Raw genomic sequence first — 13,548 nt, 5'->3', positions numbered from 1 at the left:
GTGATTAAAAAGTTTTGGTATTTTGACACAGTTCATTTTGTGTCATCCTACTCCGAATCTGTTGGGCGTTGATGATAATATGGTTTGTTTGTTTGCCACACTCCGCAATGTTCCAGCTATATAAGGGCGGTCTGTAAATAATCGAGTCTGGACTAGACAATACAGTGATTGACATGAGCATCGATCTACGCAAACGAGAAACGACGACATGCATGAAACAAGTCAGCGAGCGTGACCACCCAATCCCGTTAGTCGCCTCTTACGACAGGCATGGGTCGCCGAAGACCAATTCTAACCTGGATCTTCACGGGCATGTTCATAATAACAATAACAATCACTGGTTGTTCTGGTTTACACTTAATTACAGGCCACCGTGATATAACTGGAATATTGTTGAATACACCGGTGCAAAATATTAAATATGTTATCGTGTGTATATGCACTCGGCAATATTCCACTTACATGAGAGCCTACCCGTGAAGATCCGGGGTAGAACAGGTCTTCAGCAACCCATACTTGGCGTAAAAGGCGACCATGCTTGTTGTAAGAGGCGACTAACGGGATCGGGTGGTCAGGCTCGCTGACTTGGTTGACCAATGCCATCGATCTCAGTTGCGTGGATCGATGCTTATGTCAATCACTGGATTGGCTGGTCCAGTCTCGATTATTTTACAGACCGCCGTCATATAGCTGGAATATTGCCGAGTTTTGCGTTAAACAACAAACCAACTAACCTCCGACAGCACGTGGTATTCCAGATTTACCATTGTCAGTCAGACTCGTTGTGAGAAGACGCATATTGTTTTCGTGGAACCAATCTTTATCAGTTAATTATTTACTATTCACTTTTGCAGGTTGACCACAGTGACAATGTCGAATTTCGAGCAAGAACATAACGAGATCTGTCAATACGACTATGTGCGGCTTGCCCTCTGTGATCTGAATGGCATGAGTCGTGGTCAAGTGATAGCTGGTCGCTATGCCGCCGAATACATGGACGCGGGGTTGGATATGTGCCAAGGTAAGTGCTTAAGCTTAAGCTTGGATTTAATGTCTAAAATATAATATGTAAGCCATATAGTGCCGGGAGCACATTAAACATTCATTACAAATATATACAGTAACCTCTATAAGAACACACTTTGTCATCGCTAATGGTCATACTTCTACAAAAACACACTATGTCATTGCTAATGAACATATTCCTACAATAACACACTATGTCATCGCTAATGGTCATAATTCTACACGATCACACTTTCTCATCGCTAATGGTCATACTTCTACAAGAACACACTATGTCATCACTGATGGTCATACTTCTACGAGAACACACTTTGTCATAGCTAATGGTCTTCTTCTACAAGAACACACTATGTCATCGCTAATGGTCAAACCTCCAGAAGAACGCACTATGTCATCGGTAATGGTCTTCGTCAAATAGAACACACTATGTCATAGCTAATGGTCATACTTCTACGAGAACACACTATGTCATAGCTAATGGTCTTCTTCTACAAGAACACACTATGTCATCGCTAATGGTCAAACCTCCAGAAGAACGCACTATGTCATCGGTGATGGTCTTCGTCAAATAGAACACACTATGTCATAGCTAATGGTCATACTTCTACGAGAACACACTATGTCGTCACTAATGGTCTTCTTCTACAAGAACACACTTTGTCATCGCTAATGGTCACACCTCTATAAGAACACACTATGTCGTCACTAATGGCCTTCTTCTACACGACTACACTATGTCATCGCTTATGGTCATACTTCTACAAAAATACACTATGTCATCGCTAATTGTCATACTTCTACAAGAACACACTATGTCATCGCTAATGGTCATACTTCTACAAAAACACACTATGTCATCGCTAATGGTTACACCTCTACAAGAACACACCGTGTCATCGCTAATGGTCATACTTCTACAAGAACACACTTTCTCATCGCTTATGGTCACACCTCTATAAGAAAACACTTTGTCATCGCTAATGCTCATACTTCTACAAAAACATACTATGTCATCGCTAATTGTCATACTTCTACAAGAACACACTTTGTCATCGCTAATGGCTACACCTCTACAAAAACACACCGTGGCATCGCTAATGGTCATACTTCTAAAAGAACACACTATGTCATCGCTAATTGTCATACTTCTAGAAGAACACACTATGTCATCGCTAATGGTCATACTTTTACAAAAACACACTATGTCATCGCTTATTGTCATACTTTTACAAAAACACACTATGTCATCGCTAATAGTCACATTTCTAGAAGAACACACTATGTCATCGCTAATGGTTACACCTCTACAAATACACACCGTGTCATAGCTAATGGTCATACTTCTACAAATACACACCGTGTCATAGCTAATGGTCATACTTCTACAAGAACACACTTTGTCATCGCTTATGGTCACACCTCTATAAGAATACACTTTGTCATCGCTAATGGTCAAACTTCTACAAGAACACACTTTGTCATCGCTAATGGTCACACCTGTATAAGAATACACTTTATCATCGCTAATAGTCACATTTCTGAAAGAACACAATATCATCGCTAATGGTTACACCTCTACAAGAACACACCGTGTCATCGCTAATGGTCATACTTCTACAAGAACACACTTTGTCATCGCTAATGGTCACACCTCTATAAGAACACACTATGTCCTTGCTAATGGTCATACTTCTACAAGAAGACACCATGTCAACGCTAATGGTCATACTTCTACAAGAAGACACTTTGTCATCGCTTATGGTCACACCTCTACAAGAACACACTATGTCATCGCTAATGGTCATACTTCTAGAAGAACACACTATGTCATCGCTAATTGTCATACTTTTACAAGAACACACCATGTCATCGCTAATGGTCATACTTCTACAAGAACACACCATGTCATCGCTAATGGTCATACTTCTTTACGATCACACTGTGTCATCGCTGATGGTCTCCTTCTACAAGAACACACTATGTCATCGCTAATGGTCACACCTCTACAGGAACACACTATGTCATCGCTAATGGTCACACCTCTACAAGAACACACTATGTCATCGCTAATGGTCATACTTCTACAAGAACACACTATGTCATCGGTAATTGTCATACTTCTAGAAGAACACACTTTGTCATCGCTAATGGTCATACATCTACGAGTGAGTGAGTGACTTTCGGTTTTCGCCGCCTTTAACAATATTCCAATAAAATGTATATTTTAATCTAAGCGGGTTGGTTTTAACAACGTGTTTTAACAGTAATCCAATTCCAGAACGGAATTACTGTTGCTGGAAAGATGGAAGTGATGTAGATCTGAGTGTGTCGCCAATCTAGAAACATAATCGTGACGAATTGGACTCGAACCCACTATTAAGGGCCGATATGTTAGTCATCATCAGAGGTGTCAAGAAGGATGTCTCTTACTCTGGCAACACTTTTCTTTGCTTGAACGTCCCTGTCTGTAAAAAGAAAATATAATACAGATGGAGCTAAACGTTACATTACGTGAGAACTGCACATCATACCCTCAAAGTATCTTATGCTTTAAATATCGTTTATTTTTAAGAGATAAATCATTGTTAATTTTAACCGTCACCCCAACCCTTTAAGAAATATAAGAACCAGGAGGCAAATGCCAGTTGCAAAACATTTTCACAGTTATGGAAAACACTGTTATGTTGAAACATTTTAAGATACTTCTTTGCATTGCCACAATACTTATACAGAAGTTTTGGCATGTCGAAAAATTGTTTTAAGAATATAAACCATGAACTGTGGAATAAAAATTAGCCTTACTGAAGATTTGCTTTTAACGACATGTAAGTAAAAAGAAAATTTTGCGATTCATAACAAAAAACTAAATAGACTTAGTATGACTAATGAGGAACGACCTAATCAGACATGTGATATTTCCCTTATTTAATACACGTTGTCAAAATTATGTTTTCTAAGACAATTTTAATGACAGAAATTGTCATTGGATCTATATGAGATTTTTTGTATGAAAAAGAGCACAAAGCTACGAAATTCCCATTGAAGAGTAGTGACAATTCCAATACCTGGGTTTATTTTAAATCTAAAATATTAAAATATTAAAGTATTAAATATCAAATATTAATTGACACAGTGAAAATTAGGATAGTTTAATACTAGAGTGAGTTGGTTTTAACGCCGCTTTTTACAGTATTCCAGTTATATCGCGACGTGTCAGTTTAATGTTGGAGGAAAGCCTGAAGTGATGCAGTTTACCACTTCGGTGAAACCCACGAGCACGGGTATGGTGCTGACAACCAAGAAACATAACGGGGCGAACCGGGATTCGAACCCACAATCATAGGTTTCTGGCGTGCCCAAGGGACGCAACTCTGCACAGCGAATTGCGGCGCCCTAGACGACTGGACCACCCGTGCCTCCCTTTAATACTAGACATCATAAATTGTATCATAAGGAACAGACGTATAGAACTCTTACAGGTGTAAGAAAAAAGAATGAAACAATATTGTGCTTGTGTTAAGCTTGCAATAAAACTATTTCACAGTCAGTTGTTGAGGTAAACAATTAAACAAAAATAACCTACAGAAAACCATCCAATACGAAAACTTGCTTATCCCTGAAAGTCCAGGGAGAAAGTAAATCGTAAAATGATAGCAGAATTTAGTTTCAAAAGATGACATCATGTTGTGTTTTTCCTCTCTTAATGATTCTTGAGGTTGGTATATCATGCAGTGAAGTTGTTGCATTTAGCTTTGGTTACATGGGGAAGAGTAATATTTAAAAAGATGTAACAAACTTTATTAAACAAACTTTTAAAAGAAACCTTATTTTTATCTCTTACATGTATAATGATACGTGTACATGCGAAATACATAAATAATTATGAAAACATTTTTAAAACATTCCAAACTGTGAGTTATTACACTAAACAAGTTTGTGTTAGTCGGCCATAATGATCGAAGGAGCCAAATTGATACGAGTGCTTACGTTCGATTTGAAAACCCGGGACGACCCAGGTGAACCCGTGTTGACCAAGGTATGACCCAAGTTAACCTTGGTTGGCCAATATTAGGTCATGTCAACGTATTTACGTCACACTGCGGTTGACCTTGGTTGCCAATACCTACTGAACCCATGGGGTGCGGGACTTTGGTTTGTTGCCTCCCAAGTGGCCGGTAAAGATATTAGTTTCATTTGTTGATTCAATCACGAAAAGAAGCATTTTAATTAATATAATTAACTATGTATTGATCATGTATCTTGTATCTTGTATTTTGTTCATTGTATAATATTTCGAACCATGAAATAATTACTCTGCAAAACACAATTATGAAAACATATTAATAACTTTACCACTGTAGAAACATTTTTATGCCATTTCGTCTACCCATTGTGTCTCTGCCAAAATTATGTGTTTAATTCAGGACATATGATGGGAAACAAAATAGTTTTTATGCCATTCCGTTCCGTAAAATTTTTAAACAATTATACAAATAAAGAACATGGTGTCGTGCAATAAACATATTCTTCGACTGATTTTATAAAACAAAAAATATATTTAATATTTTCTTGTATGAATTTAGAAGCAGCTCAAATCAAAGGGAAACCACTCTTATGATAAAAATTTAGGGAGGAGTGTTTAATTATTAATTTGTGATTGTTTAAAGCCCAAAACACACTGAAAATACAAATGAATATCCTAGCAAAACTGGTTAGAGTATTTATTACCTTGGCCGTGTATAAACATTGCGAAACATATGGACAGTTGTAAAATGGTCATTTTAGAATTAAAGTCAAAGGATGTAGACAAACTCAAATTTAGACATGGATTTTTCATAACGAGTGAAATAACATGATCCAGTATGACCTTTTGCCTTGATATAGCAGCATCCGTGTATGATTCCTAATTTCACATAGATTCCGGGGCGTCCGGAATCTAGTTACACAGTTATGTTGTAATTTATATGCATAAGTGATGCTATGAACATGATAAAACTATGATATTATATTTGAGAGTCCATGGTTGATTATTAAATGATCGTCACAGATTGTGTGGAAATGATTAATTATCCTTTTTTTCACATCAGTCATTTTATTCACTTCAAACTATAGTATATGTAACATGGTGAGTTGCATTTGTGACCAACTCGTCCCATTCCGAGGACAAGCCGAATGTAGACAAAGGTTTCCATATTGGCGTATGAACACAGGAACGACTTCAAACAAGGACGATAACTCTTATTCTACCTGCGTCTAATAGCAAAATTAATCATAGCTCGCATATTCCTGTTGTAAAATTATTTCTCCTTAATGATATAAATATATATTTGGAAAGCAGTTCAATTCATTCGCTTACAGATATTTATTTTTAAATATATCAAAATTCAGATGACACAACTGACAAGACGAACGCGGTTTTCGGTTTAAAATAACTTCAACGAGCCATTCCGCGGACAAATTCAGTTAAGATTGGCGTCCTGATATTGTCTTTTCAATGGTTGAAACATTGTACTTGTGTTATGCAGAGTCACCACTGCGCCGGAGTGTGGGTCAGACTCCGTAACTTGGCTGATTACGTACCATCATACCTGAACAGCGTGGATAGTTGCTTGCCATGTTAATTACTGGTTTGACTGTCCAAGTCTCGATTGTACGTTAAACAACAAATAAGCTATAATTTTCAAATAATTTCTTACTTTAAAGTTTACACTGTTTCCTTCATGCTGATTGGCTAAATTGGTAGTCACGTGATCTGATATTTGGAGTTCACAGTCCCGTGAACGGACGGAAAAGTTCACACGATGTGAACAATTTTTTTGTGAAATTGATCGTTTGAACTTTTGCCGGAACTTCTTTCCGGGGTCTCCCCGAATTCTCGATCGTTTTTCTATTTTCTTTATAATCCCTGCATTTATCAGCAATATAATTAATTTAGTATTTATGCCTTGTCTCGTAACATTTCATCTGACTCATGAATAAATAAATGCTTTGGTCCTGGTGATTGATGTCGTCTAGCTGCTACATGAAACATGCGGTGATTTGGATATGGAATGGCTATCTTTCAATACTAATAACGCAAGTGAAGAAAATTAATTCTGTAAAATTACTGAGGTGAACGAAATCGATTTAATGAGCGATATTGACTTTGGTGCCTTGTTTTCGGAAATGACAGGAATCTGGCACCAGAAAAAACAATGTCGTACCCTGTTCGGATGTGGCCGCTGACAGAGCAAACGCGACTGCTCCTGATCAATCCCAAACTAAAATTCGATTTACTATCGTATCGGGAAAAACATGTAAGATTTTGTATTTTTAGGATTTGACTTATCCCAAATATTGTTTGTAAGTTTGTTCAGAGAATGAAATGATGTTGACATATTTCTGCTTTATGTTGTATATATTCAAAGAACTATTTTTCTTTGCGTAACTGAGTATGAGTGGGGAAACGTATGTGACCGAGTGCCGGCAAATACCGACAAAATAACATTGTTGCAATGTTCTTGCGAAACCAGAGGACTTCAAATTTAAGCAAACATAAGTTGCGATATTATTCGGCGAGACCAGTAAACTACAAAGTATGAAATTATAAGAATTGAACGTCAGTTTGGATGGGTTCATTGAAGTGTGAACGATTTAAAAGCGCTGGTTAAACTTTTGTGTGAACCTCCTCGCAAGCTCGGAGTTTACACAGTTTAACTAGCGCTTCAAGCGCACGACGTACACGACAAATGATGACAAACGTCCCGTCAATTCGCCAACTCCTTGAAAGAAGTGACCCAAGTACACAATCGCTTTTTTCTCATTGCAACAAAGATGCACTTAGTTCCCCCGACACACACAACACTTGGTACACCTCAGCTTCTGTCAGATATATATATATATTGTTAGTACTAGGTGGTTTACAAAAGACATTATACCCCTGAGCAATGCCCGACAAAGCCATATTTATAGTTTTTTAACAAGAGTCAGAAAGCTGTCTGTAAAGTAACCACAAATAAATGTGCGATTCTGTATGTTACGAGTCAAGAGTTGAATGTTCTTAAAGAAGCATACATTGTTTATCGACAAAAGATCCACCATGGTCGCATCCATATGAAATGGAAAGTAAAACAAGTGTGTTTCTTTTGTGTTTAATGCAAACAAATGACAAATTACAAGAAACAATAACTAAACAAGCGTATAGTCAACGAAGTCATCTATATCCCCCGTCCGTAATGGTCCCAAACCAGGTAACTGACCCAACATTTCTCTTAGCCCATGTCCAAATAGCTGCAATGGAAATTCTAAAATAAACATTTCTAAAACTCCTTAATATCAAAGGGCACCAGTTCGGAATGTGCTTTATATATAGACATGCAATGTTTGGCAAGGAAATATTTAACAGTTTATTTGATAAACTCCATAAGTGAACCCACCCTATATTAAAACTTAAATCCAACTTGTTGCCATGGAAACGTAAAAAATAAACAAATATAAAATTCCTAAATAGCAAAAGGTACCAGTTCAGTATGTGCCTGGTAGACATGCGAAGTCTTGTAAGAAAGTATTTCACGGTTTTTGAGTTACGCTCCGGAAACGAACACCACGTGCACCCTTATAGAACCTAAGTCCATCTTGTTACCATGGAAACGTAAAGAATACAAATTTCTATAATTCCTACATAGGAAAAGGCACCAGCTCAGTATAAGTTTGATAGACATGCAAAGTTTTGTTAGAAAGTATTGAATGGGGTTTGAGTTATGCTCCAGAAACGAACTATACCCTATAGAACCTAATTCCAACTTGTTGCGATGGAAACAAGTTTCGATCAAATACACGAATGGTTTTCGAGTTCTGACCCGGAAAAGGAAATGATTACGGACGGACGGACGGACGGACGGACAGACGAACGGACGGACAGACATACTGGCTGTTCCCTATATCCCCCCGCGTTATATGCCCGTGAAGATCCGGGGTAGAATAGGTCTTCAGCAACCCATGCTTGTCGTAAAAGGCGACTTTGCTTGTCGTAAGAGGCGACTAACGGGATCGGGTGGTCAGCTTCGATGACTTTGCGTGAATCGATGCTCATGATGTCAACTACTGGATTGTCTGGTCTAGACTCGCTTATTTAGAGACCGCCGTCATATTGCTGGAATATTGCTGAGTGCGGCGTTAAGCAACAAACAAACAAGCCATTGCGTGGATCGATGCTCATGATATTAATCACTGGATTATCTGGTCCAGGCTTGATTATTTATTGAGTGCGGCGTTAAACAACAAACAAACCAACCAAACCCATATAGACGTAACAGGAATTTCATGAAGATATTCTTATCATTGCATAATTTTGCAATTTTGTTTTTACGTCAAAGCACTGCTAATTCTATCGGGATTTTGTTCTCGGTTAAATAAATTCACGGGCAAATCCAAATTGATGCCTAATTCTACATAAACGTCTTATGTTTGTCATCGTTAGGACTTACTTTGTTTTTTGACATCTATTTGTATTGTTCATATGAGCTGCCACAAGAAAAGGCTAAGTTTTAAAGAATGAAAGCAATGTTCAATTAAAACTACAGCCATCAGTAGTTTTTTATGTAGTTGGTGGTTCACTTGCTGTCCGAAGATTCATCAACTGTTTCCAGCTGGCTCACAAACATGGTGTTTTCAATTTCTAGAAACAAATTTCTCGTGTTTGTATATCTGAATGTATAATGGCTCTTTTTTCTCGGGTTCTGTTTGGAAATATACCTGAACATATACAAACACATTAATTGAACTCTTACCGATATATTTGATAAAAAACAGTACTCCGATGTCCGAGCTTGTGTGTCTGCTAATATCTCGTCGTCTGCTCGAAGAGAGGCACGAAAGTCACATTGCTCTCCAGGAGAAGCTGTCAATTAGAGTAGAATCCCTTGAACCACATTCCTGAAATGTTACCCAAATATTGGGCCAACGTAAAAAATCCGACGGCGACATTGAGAACCATTGACAAGGTGAGGCCAACGTCTGCATGGATGCTAGCTGGGGAGCGGTCGATGTGTACTTTGAAAATGGCGGTCATTGAACAACACTGTTGTTGGCCTCTGTTTCGAATATCTGAATTTTATTTTATTTTTACATTGAAAGACATGTTTTAGGTTTGTAAATATACTTTTGTTTCATACTAGGGACTGGATTTCTATGTAAATAATGATTATACAATAGTTTCTTGTTTACGAAACTAATTGTAACGATACTAGTGGTCGTTATACGACGTTGTTACAGCTACTAAACGCTATGTTACAATGTACAATTTCCACAACTTATCAACAACGTTGTGAAAATGTTCGCTGGGGACTGCGACTATGGTTAAAGCGTTCGGTCGACACCCCGAAGGCCCGGAATCGGTTCCCCACAATGTGTGAAGCCCATTTCTGGTGTCCCTGCCGTGACATTGCCGGAATATTGCAAAAAGCAACGTAAAACCCATACTCACTCACTCATGCACTCACTCACTTGGAGAAGTATGCCTATTGGAGATGACATAGTATGTTCTTGTGGAAGTATGACCATTAGGGCTGACATTGTGTGTTCGTGTAGACGTATGACCATTGGGGATGTCTTTGTGTGTTCCAGGGATGACATTGAGTATTCTGATAAAGTATGACCATTAGGGATGTAATGATTTATCGATATATCGATGTTTTGCAATTTGCCATGGTCGGATGGCAATACATCGATGTCGATACTAATGATAGAGGCATCTCGCTCCAAAACATATAGCGCAGAAATACTTGTACGTGAAACAATGTTGGGATTTGTCATAATATTTAGTAATATGCACTGTTTAAGGTAAAGGCACTCATGATATGATCGCAGTCCCAAATAGTCCCAGTAGTTGGAACACAACATTGCAATACATGTATTGCTTCATGAGATAAGTATAATTTTAAAATGCTTTTGTAACAGAATGTTTATTGAGTTCCTTTCTTGAGATTTTTTTTTTATCGGAGTTAACGTAACCATCAATGAAACTGCCATCATAATATATCGGTGAGGCAGCAATTTGGTTAATAAATGCCCTCTCCACACCCAGAAGAAATCTCGGCCAAAAGCAGAGTCAACTGCACGACTCCGACTACACCATGAACACTCGCCCACCTGCGTTCGCTTATCACACTGATGGCATTGATTCGTTTCCCAACATGGGTAATTGTACCAAGTCCGTTTCTGGTGTCCTCCTAATGTGATATTTCTGGAATATAAAAGCGGCGTAAAACTCCACACACTCTTGGTTATGGTAGGACACATAAAGCACAAATGACCGGAATAACGTTGGGCTTGCTTCACGCAGAAACATGACATTGTATGATTTTACTGAACTATATATAACGTCAGGTCACTCACTCATTCTACGGTTATCATTATTTTAACAATCGCATATGTAATTGAATGTAATTGTAACATCTTTCGAAGTAACCGTTCCATAGAAAGAGTACGTAATGTTAAATTAACATGTTCAGTGTTCCTTTGAGGATCACAAGTGTCAGTCTGTGTCGCACGTTATTGCTTGGACAAATCATAATTTACATTGGTTTCATTGCAGACACGTTGTTACTTGGTCCTAGAACAGAAGTAGTTCCAGTATTTCATGAGAAGAACTATAATGTTGGCAATATGTTGATCTTTCCTGACCCTGACACACTGAGGTCCATTCCCTGGGCTCCGGACGGAGTGAAGGTTGCTGAAGTCTTGTGTGAGTCTCGATGGAAGAAAGACAACTCTCCACAAGAAGCGTGTCCTCGGTATGCTGCAAGACAGCAGCTTCAGAGGTTGGGTGATCTTGGATTTGATTTGTATTCCGGCCATGAGATTGAATTCAAACTCCTTGACAATAACACCATGGAGCCAGTGTTTGCAGGAAGAGATGTGTACAGTAACAGGGTATTTAACAAACATAGCAAATTGTTATTCCACTTTGATAGGCATTTTCAAGAATCCAAGATAGATGTTGAAAGGTATTATGTTGAAATTGGACCTGGGCTTTTTGAAGCTGTGACAAAACCCAAATATGGAATCGAGAGCCCGGATATGGCTTTTAATCTGAAGGAAGGTCTCTTGGAAATGGCAGATTTGGAGGGTTTTAAAATCACCTTCATGTCCCAACATTCCTATGATCAGATGGGGCTCTCCACACATTTCAATTTTTCGCTATGGAATAGATGTGGTGAAAGCATATTTTATGACGAATGTTCTCCAGACAAACTGTCTACAGTTGCAAAACAATGGATTGCTGGTATCCTGAAGCACAGTAAAGCTCTCTGTGCCTTTGCAAACCCTACTGTCAACTGCTATAGGAACCTGGGTAAATCTATTTATCCATCACCTATCTATTGGGGAATAGAGGACCGATATGCATGCATTCGCGCAAAAAACGATGGACCTTCAAGAACATACCTTGAGAACAGACTACCTGGCGGAAAGAGCAATTTGTATCTCGTAGTGGCGTCTACCATTGCTGCTGGACTGGACGGCGTAATTAAAAAGATGGAGTGCCCACCTCCTGGCAAAACAGAGGACGTCGAATATCTCCCGCGTTCCCTGGCAGAAGCTCTGGATGAGCTGGAAAAGGATGAGGATCTATGTAATGCCTTAGGGAAGGAACTGGTGACATGGTTTGTCAAGTGCAAGAGAGATATGGAGGTCGCTAAGTACAAATTGGTTGAGACAGACGAGCAACGCTTTGCTATGGAAACAGTGGCGTATTTCTAATATGACAACATGTTGGGCTTGTCAACAATGTATGATCGTTCAGCACTTCAGCACAGGTATTAACAATTTCAACGAATTTGTTAGTCAGTCCAAGAATATATGGCATCATTAATAACTATGACAGGATTTTGCATTTGGCTTGAGCCTATTTCTGCCTAGTTAGTTTCTGAATTAGAAAACCATTTAACTTACGTATGGATACAACTGACATCAACATCCTCTTTCTTTTGACCTTTGTACCTATAAACACCATTTTAGACAAGAACCATATTTTACTTTGCTTTAATTACTTTCTAACAGAATTGTATTTTCATCAAATCCTTATGTTTACATTGCACATAAATAGATTCTCTAGTTCGACGCACCTCTTTTTCTTTGTCTTCTCTCTTAAGTGATATCCGCTAAATAAAGTTTAAATATTTTTTCTTTGCAGCTTCGCCTTTTCATACTTCACTGCTAGTGGTTATATTTCTCTGCGATTTCACCACCTCCGTGGTCTAGTGGATAGTGCGCGCGTCTGCCAAGAGAGCGGAAGATCCCCACGTCATACCAAAAGACATTATATGATGATACTTGCTCGACTTTTAGGGGATAAAATAGGTAACAGTCAACTCGGAGTCAGCATATTGTGTGATGTATCCAAGTGTGTTAGCACGATGAAACCAGCATAAGTCCGGACGAGTTCATACACACACGCACGCACGAACCACACAGACACACACGCACGTCTCACCTCAATGTTCATTTCGGGGTGTATTCTGATTTCTTTATGCCCTTAGTATA

General features: G+C 38.5%; 1 protein-coding gene across 2 annotated transcripts; it reads left to right on the top strand.

The window, feature by feature from the left end:
- Positions 1-748: 748 nt before the first annotated feature.
- Positions 749-13,287, top strand: LOC124112244 (glutamine synthetase-like). 2 transcript variants are annotated; one of them, XR_006857589.2, is made up of 3 exons: positions 749-1,021; positions 11,600-12,821; positions 13,199-13,287. XR_006857589.2 is itself a non-coding variant. In XM_046472257.2 (2 exons), the coding sequence occupies exons 1-2, from the start codon at positions 871-873 to the stop codon at positions 12,763-12,765; spliced, it is 1,317 nt and encodes a 438-aa protein (XP_046328213.2). In that variant the 5' UTR covers positions 749-870; the 3' UTR covers positions 12,766-13,162. The 2 variants fall into 2 exon arrangements, 1 of the variants encoding a protein (XP_046328213.2); XM_046472257.2 differs by lacking the exon at positions 13,199-13,287 and having other exon boundaries at positions 11,600-13,162.
- The last annotated feature ends 261 nt before the right edge of the window (positions 13,288-13,548 follow it).

Source organism: Haliotis rufescens, unplaced genomic scaffold, assembly GCF_023055435.1.
Source record: "Haliotis rufescens isolate VD_foot unplaced genomic scaffold, xgHalRufe1.0.p SCAF_6, whole genome shotgun sequence".
In the NCBI taxonomy this organism is placed as follows: Eukaryota; Metazoa; Mollusca; class Gastropoda; order Lepetellida; family Haliotidae; genus Haliotis; species Haliotis rufescens.
The sequence above is the reverse complement of the archived record's forward strand: the minus strand, read 5'-3'. Positions and strand labels throughout refer to the sequence as shown.

Bases quoted from the DNA above. Each gene is read 5' to 3' on its own strand.
- LOC124112244 (XM_046472257.2), top strand. From the start codon at position 871: ATGTCGAATTTCGAGCAAGAACATAACGAGATCTGTCAATACGACTAT. The intron at 1,022-11,599 runs GTAAGTGCTTAA...GTTTCATTGCAG, and splicing joins GGGGTTGGATATGTGCCAAG to ACACGTTGTTACTTGGTCCT.